The 10,060-nt window shown below is 59.0% G+C and overlaps 1 protein-coding gene across 2 annotated transcripts in view; it reads left to right on the forward strand.

Annotated features, from left to right (window-relative positions):
- Position 1: 1 nt before the first annotated feature.
- Positions 2–10,060, forward strand: part of MTHFSD (methenyltetrahydrofolate synthetase domain containing) — a 16,279-nt gene continuing 6,220 nt past the window's right edge. Inside the window, exons 1-5 of one of the 2 annotated variants that reach the window (XM_027773477.1) lie at positions 2–120; positions 2,304–2,407; positions 3,342–3,455; positions 5,575–5,688; positions 7,359–7,449. In XM_027773477.1, the coding sequence (XP_027629278.1) occupies positions 2,333–2,407; positions 3,342–3,455; positions 5,575–5,688; positions 7,359–7,449 (394 nt within the window). In that variant the 5' untranslated portion in view covers positions 2–120; positions 2,304–2,332. Of the gene's footprint in view, positions 121–2,303; positions 2,408–3,341; positions 3,456–3,487; positions 3,602–5,574; positions 5,689–7,358; positions 7,450–10,060 lie in introns of both variants that reach the window. The other variant, XM_027773476.1, reaches the window with a different exon arrangement.

The following is a 10,060-nucleotide window of genomic DNA, read 5'->3' on the forward strand; positions in this document are numbered from 1 at the left end:
GGGGCGCCAGCTGGGCACGCAGGGGAGCCCGCGGGACCCGAGCCGACCGTCCACCCGCCCGAGAGCTCGCTAGGGGACACTGAGGCTCGGCTGGTGGCCAGGGCAGGACTGGAAACCAGTGTAAGTTGCGGGCGGGATTCAGCGCTGTCGCCTTAGATAAGACTTTCCAGGCCCTGCCCGCCCAGACCCTGCTCTAAGCCCGGAAGGGGTGTCCCAAAGCCATGGCCGCAGGGCACCCCTGGTGGGGCGGAGCCTCGAGGAGGCATGTGGGACAGCGCCGGAGATCCGCTGCAGCGAAGGGACCAGGCCGGTGCAGTCGGTGACAGTGGGCCCACAGTGGGCTATCACTGCACTGGGGCTAGCGACCAAGCCGCCTGCTGGACTTACCCCGTGGCACGTGTCACCTCTTGTCTGACATTGGAACTCCCAGGGCCAGGGCTGCCCTCCCGTTTTACCGTCCCTCTCCCTCCAGGAGCTGGTGGCTATAAATGGCGTCACTAACTGTTTGGGACTAGCCCCCGGGTGACATGTGTTAGTAAATGTGATAATAATTGGGTCCGTGTAATTGCTTCTGTTAGAAGGTCATCGGAATGGTGAGGGACTCTGGGTCTCTGAAGGGAAGGTGTCTGAGACTGAGCTGTCTGGGAGAACATCCTGGAGGAGGCAGACCTGCAGGGAGAGGGGTGCAGAAACAGTGTCCAGCCACTGTTCGGAGTTGAAATGAGATGAGGCTGGGCCGGCCCGCAGGGCTTCGCCTGTTCAAGCTATTCCATACCCTGTGACGGAGGGTCAGCGTGGGAAACGACTTCCTACTGGCGGACCTCTTGGTGACACTGAGGCTGGGCCTAGCTGAGTAAGAGTGAGCCTGGGCGATGGGAGTGGAGCAGTGGCCAGCCGTGACGTCAACCATCGTGTGAGCAGAGCGCCCTGCAGGAGGGAGTAAGCCGGGGGCTGGAAGCTGCCTGTGTGCCCCGACCCAGGCCACGGCAGTGTTCCCCAGCCCTCCTCTTTAGGGGTGCGGGCTCCCTCCACACCTTAGCTGCCTTTGTAGTTTCTCGAGGGGCTCAGATTCCCAGTGAGGGTCAAACCCCCCTCCGCCTGCCGTGTGGGCCCGTGTAGTGCTGGCTTTCGGCCCATCTAGCCCATGGGCCTTCCACCTGCACCCAGAGCCTTTTGGCAGCCAGAGAAGAGCTCAGAGGCAGAGGCTCACGGCTGTCAGCAAGCAGCTGCCTGTCCCTGGTGGGACACTGACAGCAAGAAAGGGGGGGGGGGCAGGCACTTATTACAGTCTGGGCCCCCTTGCCCAGAATTCTCGGGCCCAAAATTATCCGGAATGTCAGGCTGGTGCAGAATTGGGAGTATCTGCATATACAGAGTAAGACGTCTTAGGGAGGAGTCCTAGCTGAGCAGGAGCTCCGCGCTCCGTGGGCGTTCCGTGCGCAGCCCGGAGGCTGCAGAGCTGTGCTGTGTCCAGCACACGCGGTCTGGCCTGGAGTTTGCTATTGGTGGCATTGTGCGGGTACTTTAAGAATTTCGGATTTTGGAGCACTTTTGATTTGGGATTTTTAGGTGAGTAACGCCTAACCTGTCTACCAATGTGGATGATCTGTAAGATATTTTCTAAAAGACATCTCCGTTTCCGGGAAGTCGCGAACCTGTGTGCAGCCGTGTGCTGCAGTGCATCCGGCGCCTGCACCACGTGCCCAGAGCCTGTCCCCGAGGTGGACTCAGCTTATGGATTTTCTGCCTACCTGGAGGCTGGTCTTAGGTTTCCCGGCTCCAGGAGAAACTGCATATGCAGATTTTGCAGAGTTTTCTGGTACTGCCCCAATTTAGTAATTCAAGAATATTTGTTGCCTAAAAGGGCCTTTCTAAAGTTGGATTGGAGGAGGGGAGTCCCCCACTAAAGAAAGGACTAGTAGTCGGTAATCGAGGGTCTTAGGTGAAGGCAGCAACACCCCTGGCCGGGCTGGTGGCCTGAGCATTCCCCGATGGCTCCTCTGGGTCTCCGCAGAGCAGGTGCAGCCAGGCGTGGCCCAGGGTGCTGTGTGCACCATGTGGGCTGCTTGGTTCTGCTGCAGGGCCGGGAGGACTCAGTTCAACCCTCGTGCTACGCCGTGCTACTCTGGTTTGGGGCTTTTGTGAGCGCAGAGCATCCTGGCTTCCTGGGCCTGTTCTGGGGTGGTTCTAGCTCCAGGGCCAAGGCCGAGGGTCTAACTGCAGCAGGCATGTGCTGTGGCCCATGGCCATGAGTACAGGCCCGCCTCGCCATGTTAATAACTCACAGCCCTTTGTTGGCACAGGTGTCTCCAAACAGGACATCCGGGAGCAAATGTGGGACTACATGGAGTCACAGAACTTAGCCGACTTCCCCCGGCCTGTTCATCACAGGATCCCCAACTTTAAGGTACGGGACCATTCCTGGAGTATTTGAACGCCCTGCTCCGTGGGGCTCGAACTGGCAAACAGTGGCGGTGTGGAGCCAGAAGCACCTGGCTGGGGCTCTGGCGTCCAGCGACGGCTCGTCCTGTCCCTTCCGTGCCCTTGCTCAGCGGGGTCTTCCCTAGCATGTGGTACCGAGGGATTTTCTGTCTGGTACAAAATGGAGCAGTTACCCTCCCTGGGGGCATGGGTGCTGGTGATGTCTGTTCACAGAGCCGGCACCCCAAGGGATGGCGTGGGCACTCTGGGAGGGAGACCAGCTGCCAGTGGCTCTGGAAAGCACGTACAGACTTGCTGTCTCCGACACCTCTGGCCTCTGCTTCCGGCCGTTCAGAGCCTAAGACATGAGAGCGCGTCACAGAGCAGAGCTTGCTTTAAGGAGGTGACATACGGCGCATGCCCCTTACACAGACACGCTCTCCGCAGAGGCACTGTGGCTTTTGACTGAGCTCCCCGGGCCTGGTTCCCCGAGACAAGCTGTCGCCCTCTGCCTGGTCCAGGCTCGGCCAGCGCACAGCCGTCCTGGGGCGGCTTTCATTGCTGCACTCTGTGTCAGCGCCTGCTACCCCAGGGAGAGATGCGCGTGCAGTGCAGGGAACGAGGGATGCATGGAATTGCTTTAAAGTCTTCCAGAAGGAGCTCCCGGGAGGGGTGGGCCCCCGGCTTTGCTGCGCTCGGGCGTGCTGGTCCTGGCAAGGTCTGTCAGCGTGGGCCCCCAGTGCCCGTTCTCTGGGAGCATGCTTCCTCCCAGTGAAGACCAGCCTGGACAGGCTCGCTTCATCAGACCCCTTTCACCCCGATTCCCTTCTCACGTCACTTAGAACTAGCGCCCCTGCCTGCCTGGGGGGTGTCGACCCGAGGTTGCGCTGTCCTCTCAGTAGTACTTGCATTCAAAACAGGGTGCATCTCGGGCAGCGGAGCACTTCCCAGGTCTGCAGGTGTTCAAAGCAGCCAGAACCGTCAAAGTCAACCCCGACGCGCCCCAGAGAAATGTGCGCTTCTTGGTCCTCAGCGTAAGTGCATCTCTGTCTGTCTGCCTCCGCAGGGGTCTCACCTGGCTTGCCAAAGCATCAAAGGCCTGGATGTTTTTGCCAGAGCGTGGGGAGTTAAAGTGGACCCAGATAAACCGCTGGAAGGTGTCCGGCTGCTGGCGCTGCAGGTAATCCCACCTCCCGGAGCGGGCCAGCCGCTGGGAGGCTTCCTGTGGGAGGCCGGAGCCAGCGTACCTGTGACTCGGCACGACGGTGCTGCTGGCCCTCCACCGCGGCTGGTCCTTGGAGCGGCTTTCTCCAGAGCCGTCCACACGTCCCCCTGGCTCGGCGCTGTCAGTCAGAGGCCTGAGGAGGTTTCTGGGTGTTCGAGGGTGATAAAAGATGGTCATAGCAGCGGCCCCAGACAGCCGCAGTTCTGATGCCCCCGCCAGCGGGCAGCCTGCGGTGCGTGCATTTCTCCTCGCTGTGGCTGCGACATCATAATTCGAAATGTGGTGGCTCACAAGTAAGAAGCCCCACAAGGAGCCAGCAGGTGACATGGTGGCTGAGGCGCTGGACTCCCACAGGACCGACTGTGGCTCAAGTCCCGGGCCTGGCGTCTGGCCTTCTCACTTTCTCTGTGTCTCTCGTTCTGGTGAGCTCATATGCCCCACAGCAAAGCTAAGTAACAATCATCGTTGTCATTTATCTTAAAAATACATCATTCTTTTTAAAAAAAGAAATGCCACACGTGTCCCCAAAGCATGTATCAGGCCACCGGAAAAGTCAGGACATAGTGTTCAATGCCCAAATGCATCGTGCCTTTCCTGACAGCCCGTAAACCAGAGCCTTGTTTCTCAATATATAGGCCCCTTTTCAAGGGAAAGAAAACCAGAATTGTCCCCAGGTTGATTTAATTTATTATAATCACCATGTTGTATTACTCTGATGTAGTCACCATGGCAAGGTGAATACAGCAAGTCCTTGAAGGAGAAAGGGAGAGACGTAGGGACCTGCTCGGGTCCTGGGATTAGCCGAGCAGGGGATTACTCTCTGCCGGGTGGGCTCTTCCAGAAGCTGGTTTGTCGTTGACCCCATTTCCCAGCCACGCAGCCACCTCAGTGGCCGAGAGGGGGAAACAGCAAGAGCAGCAGCGAAGGACAGGGCTGGCTGTCCCACAGCATGGAGTTTCAGGTGGACACGGGATCCAAAGCGGTGTCGGCCACGTGGTGTCCAGGCCAGGCCTCACAATCTGCCCTTCCATAACCCACAGAGCTGTCCTAGCTGGTGGTCTTCACAGTGGACGTGTGCCAGGGTCTCGGGGGGCTCAGCGGAGCCCTGACTGTCGTTCACCTCCAGCAAGGCCCCAGAGTGGCTGGCGCTGCTGGCCCTCGGAGAGGGCCTCACTCTGAGGGCCCTGGCCTAGGGCTCAGCAAGGCACTGAGAGCCGGGCAGGAGGAGGGCAGCGCGGCCTGCAGCAGTCTGAACTAGCCACAGTGGTTGCCACGCTTGGACACGCAGCTTCCAGCAGCAGACTGGGTGGAGGGCTGGCACAGCGGTGCTGTTACTGCACTCGTGCCCTCCCCGCCGCGCTGCCTCCCGTGGGCATCGTAACTGCGCAGTGCTAGTGCCGACCACAGCGGGGCCAGGAGCCTGTGGTGGGACTTTCTGTGAGAACAGGCCCGACTCTGCGTCCACACTGTGTGTTTCTACCTGAGAGGATTCTGAACGGTAGATCCAGGCTAGCAGAGGCCCCACTTCTTATAGCAGGGCCGTGCAGAGGGCGAGTCTGTGCAGGAGCCACCCTGCGAGTTCTTCAGCTGGGTCTGCTAACAAGTCGTTTCCTTGGCTTATCTCAAAAAATATAGAAATTGTAACTTGCTCCCCTTCCTGAAATAGTAGAAACATATACTAGAGGGGCCAGCAGGTGGCATGGTGGTGAAGGTGCTGGACTCCCATGTGGCCGACCGTGGTTCAAGTCCTGGATCTGGCAGCTCACTTTCTCACTTCCTCCCCTTCGCTCGCACTCTATCCCTCTCTGGTCAAATTGAAATATAAGTGAATAAATAAAGTTAAGTAAAATAATTTTTAAAAAAATATACAAGAAAGTCTTGGGTAAACATTTAATTTTATAATTTATTGATTGTCTTTTATTTCAAAGAGCAAAAAAACATTGTTGGTTCCGACACCGCGACTGAGATCGGGGTTGTTTAACAAGATCACACCACCCCCCGGGGCAACCAAAGAGGTTCTGAGGAGATGCGCCACTTCCCAGGTGAGTGCCGAGGGAAGGACTGGTCCCCGTGCAGCTGGGGCGGCGCTGATGGCATCGTGAGGGCACAGGTGTGTGGCGGAGCCAGGGCGGCAGAGGCGTGGGTGGTCGCACTCCTGCCATCGAGGGAGCCGAGCTGGAGCAGGCCGTCCGGGGCCCTCTCCGTAACTCAGTCCCTGTTTCACACCCATTAGCAAAGTGTTAAGGCTTATGGAAGAAGAGGCAGGACGTGTTGTCAGGCCCTTGGGCCCCGGGCTAGCTCGTTCCATCTTCAGGACTGGATCCCAGCTAAGGTTCAAACACTGGCCCTGGTGGCTGGCTGGGTGGGACCCAAGATCCTGCAAGGATGGAGAAATGGAGGGAGAAGGATTATAGTGTGCCCTGCCCCACTGGGAGGCGCGCTCTCTCTCTCTCTCTCTCTCTCTCTCTCTCTGGTGAGTGCATGTACCCTCTGGCAGTTAGGAAAAAGTGACTGTCTTAGCATTTCTTTATTGACACCTGTCTCATTCTAAATGTCTGCTGTGACCTGCAGAAATGCACACGCGGGCTGGCAGACATGGTAGCCGGGTGGGCCCCACGTGGTCAGCTGTACAGTTTGGACCCCAAAATCTCGGGAGGAGACCAGAAGAGTAAGGATTGCAGCATGGCTCTTCTGTGGCCACCGGGAGGTTAAGGACATGCAGGCACTGCTGCAGGTGGGGCGTGTGACCCCTACATGGAGCCCATGTGCGGATCTGATGAGGGACCCTCCTATCCCTGGGGTGGAGACAGGGCTTAGTGCCACAGCGAGAGTCTGCAGGGCCTGAAAGTGGCAGCTAGGTTTACCTGGGGACTGTGGTATAAGAAGCATGAACATCCCCCCCCGCCCCCATTCTTCAAATACGGCCTCCGTCAGGTGGTGCAAGTCCATGTACTTCTGATCTATTTGATGACTGAGTGATATTTTAGAAGTGAGTTTGCAGTCCTTAGAAATAATGATCTCGGGACCAGCAGTTAGTGTAACGGCTATGTCGCTGGACTCCCATGTAGTCGACCGCGGTTTGAGTCCTGGATCCGGTAGCTTAGAACTCACACCGGGCGCGCGTGCGTGCATGCACAAGATCCCGAGAGGAGAATGGAGGAGAAGGGATTGCGGCGTGGCCATCCCCCCTGGGAGGTGATTTCTTGCCTTCTGTCTCTCTTTCTGGCAAGCACACGCGCCCTATAGCAAAAAGAAACTCTCAAAAAAAACAAAAAAGATGTCTAGCAGTTTACTTGGGGTAGTAGGCGGGCAGCGCAGCTGGCGATGGCGCGTGGGCTGAATGCGCGATGCCGTTGGCAGCTTTAATTCCAGCACCGCTTGGGGAGGCAGGGGACGGTGTTCCTGCCTTACGGGCAAGGAAACCGAGGCTTGGCACCCCGACCTGCTGAGGGCCAGCTCTGGGAGCACTGAGCCCAGTCCCTGTGACTCCTCGGTGCGGCCCACTCTGCTTCTCCCCTGCAGAAAAAGTGATTTGCTAAGTGTGATGGAATTAGCGTCCCATGGACTGGTTCTGCTGGCTCCTCCGGGAAGGAGGGTGGTGTCTGGGCCCCCGGCCGTGTGGCATGGTGGTGCCTGTCCCAGCAGACTCCCACTCTGAGTGCTTTTGCTCATGAAGTTTGAAGCAGCTTTCAAATCATGTGTCTGTTTGTAGGGTGTGAGGAGCTACAGTGTCCCCATAGGCCTGGATTCCAAAGTCTGTGTGGACTTAGTTGTGGTGGGATCCGTCGCTGTCTCTGAAAAAGGTGAGATGAAAAAGCAGGAGCTCCGCTGCGACGGCTCTGGCGGCAGCTGCGCTGCAAGCCCGTTCTGGCCTTGGGGAGTCGGTGGGCATTTGTGCACGCCAGCTGTCACCGGCCTGCAGAGTGCCCCAGCGTGTCATCCATGCTGCAGCGCAGCCTGCTCCCTCCCCTCCCGGCCGGCACCTTCAGCACTCTCACTTTTCTAGGCAGGCAGATGGGGTGAGGAAGCTGTGCCTCTTCAGGTGGTGGGAGCTGCCCTCTGTCCTTGAGGCCCCTGGAAGTGAGCAGGGTTGACTTACATCTGCCAGTAAGTGGCTGCTTTGGGAGGGACGCCAGCGGGGGAAAGCATGAGGCTCCAACCCTGGTTTGCAGTTCCTGAACAGCACTGTGTGTCTCTGAGACTGAGTGGCCTGCTGCTGTGCCTCGGAGGCAGGTGGGCGGCTGCTCTGGTCCCCACGGTCCTTATGTGCAGAGGTAGGGCGTCACCTGTAGGGGGCGCTCTTCCCAGCCCTTGCTGGAGCTGCTAGGCGGGACGCTGCAGCTCTTTGTTCCTTGCTGTTAGGGCGCTCCCAGCTCCAGAGGCTCTGTCTGTGTCCTCAGGATTGCTCCACATAAGCCCCCATCCGTGTGCCTGCCTTCTGCCAGGCGGGTGCTGGGCGGTCTCCACTCTGGTGTGCAGGGGTGGACAGGACAGACTCTGGGCTGGGTCACCATGGGGCTTGCTCCTGGCTAGAGACAAATGGGGTAAGAGGAAGGAGCCACCAGCCCTGAGCAGGTCATCGCCTTAGTGTGGATGCGGGCCTGGTCGTCGGAGCGGGTGGGCGAGGGCGCTCGGGCAGAAGCCGCAGTGTGTCCTGTAGCGTGGCCCTGTGGTGGGTTGGGGCTGGCTTCTCGGGGGCCTTGAGGGCAGCAGGCAGGGTTTGGGCTGGACTCCTGGCAGTAGGGCTTAGCAAAGGTCTTCTCTTTAAAAGGGTCATCAGGAGTTTCCTTTTAGTTCACAGCTGTGTGAAGATGAAGACGCTTGTTGGCATCACAGCCAGCCCACAGCCGTGCACGTGTTCAGAGAGCCAGACAGCCCGGGCAGCTCTGCCCGTGCCCCGCCCTGCCCTGCCCCAGCGCAGCTGTGCAGACACCTGGGCCGGTCCTGTGCGGCCTGGGGCTCCCAAAGGTCCCAGGAGCAGCCTGTGCGCTTCTCCTTCCGTGGCAGGAGGACAGGACCTGCACTGCTCTGTACCTTGGTGGCCAGGGCTCAGCGTGCATTTCCGGTCAGCGCAGCTGGGTCGCCCTCTGCCCCCGCAGGTCGAATAGCCGTGCTCAGTCCTCATGTGGATGTTCCAGGGCCACTCCACCAGGCCCTGGCTGAGGGAGCACATGGTCTTTGCAAGGTTTGGCTGGGTTTCCCTCACAGGTGAGCTGAGAGTGCGTTGTAGTCTTGTGGGCTGGGCTGGTTTGCTGTCCAGGCTCTCCATGGGTCGTCCCTGAGGGGTGGGGGTTTACCCCTGATAGGCATCGCCACATCAACTCCAGGAGGGTGGTCAGGTGGCCCCGACCACGAGCGGCTCCCACGTGTGCGAAGCAGTCCCGCAGCAGACAGGAGCACCTCCTTACCTTTACGGTGCTGGTCGTAGCAGCGCCGGGCCCCCCTCGTGTTGGCGCTCAGTGCCTGCTTTGCCGTGGTGTTCGCGTCCTGGGCCGTGTTCCTGTTGAGTTGTCTTGCTCTTCTTCTTGGCGTGCACAGTAGGGGTCTGCATTGTGAAAGAGCACGGCTGGATCTGAACACGAGGAAGGCAGGGTGGCAGTGAGGCATGTCCCCCGGGCACTGGTGGTGAAACGTGGAGGCTGTGTCTGCACTGGCCCGAGTGTCCTGCTGAGGGCATGTGGGGCTCCCGCTGGGAGCTGGCCACGCTTCCTGTTCACTGTGGCTGCGTTCTTGCCTCCAGAGAGGCTGTCAAACCCAGTTTGATCTCAGCCTCTCGGCTGGCTTCCAGCCTCCTTCCCCATGCCGCCCTCCGAGCTTCCGCAGTGTTTCTTAAGCCTCCCTCCTCCGGACATGAGGTCGAACTGGGTAGCTCGTCCGAGCCTTTCGGAAGACACGACTGTGTCACCTCCAGTCATGTCCCTGTCTCTGGAGTCTTCCCTTCCCTCTGAGGGAAACAGGTTACAAGCATTTTGCTTCCGGTAGGAATCTGTCTTCGTCTTCAACACCACTCTTCATTTCGGACCTGAGTCCTGCTGGTGTGAACGCGCACAGATGCCCGCGCCAGCCCCTCGGTGGCATGCTCAGCGTGCTCTTCGTGTTTTAACCACGGCGGTTTTCAGTGCTCCCATTCGCTCGTGAGACCTGAGAGCCCTTCTCCGTAGGCTCCCCTGGAAATGTCTGCCGACAGCGAGGCTGGTTGTGCCCGCTTCTACCGAGACCTGTTAGAGAACCCTCTCCTCCAGCTGAGCCTGGGCCTGGCGGTGCAGGGAGCTGGCTCCCACACGGCCGACCATGGTTCTCATCCCAGCCCTGGTGGCTCAAAAACAGCAGGCACAGGTGCACATGTCCAAACTCCCGACGGGGTGGAGAAACGGAGCGAGGGGACCGCGGTGCTGTCCAGCTGGGACCTGCCTC

This window comes from Tupaia chinensis, unplaced genomic scaffold (assembly GCF_000334495.1).
Source record: "Tupaia chinensis unplaced genomic scaffold, TupChi_1.0 Scaffold000355_1, whole genome shotgun sequence".
Taxonomy (NCBI): Eukaryota; Metazoa; Chordata; class Mammalia; order Scandentia; family Tupaiidae; genus Tupaia; species Tupaia belangeri.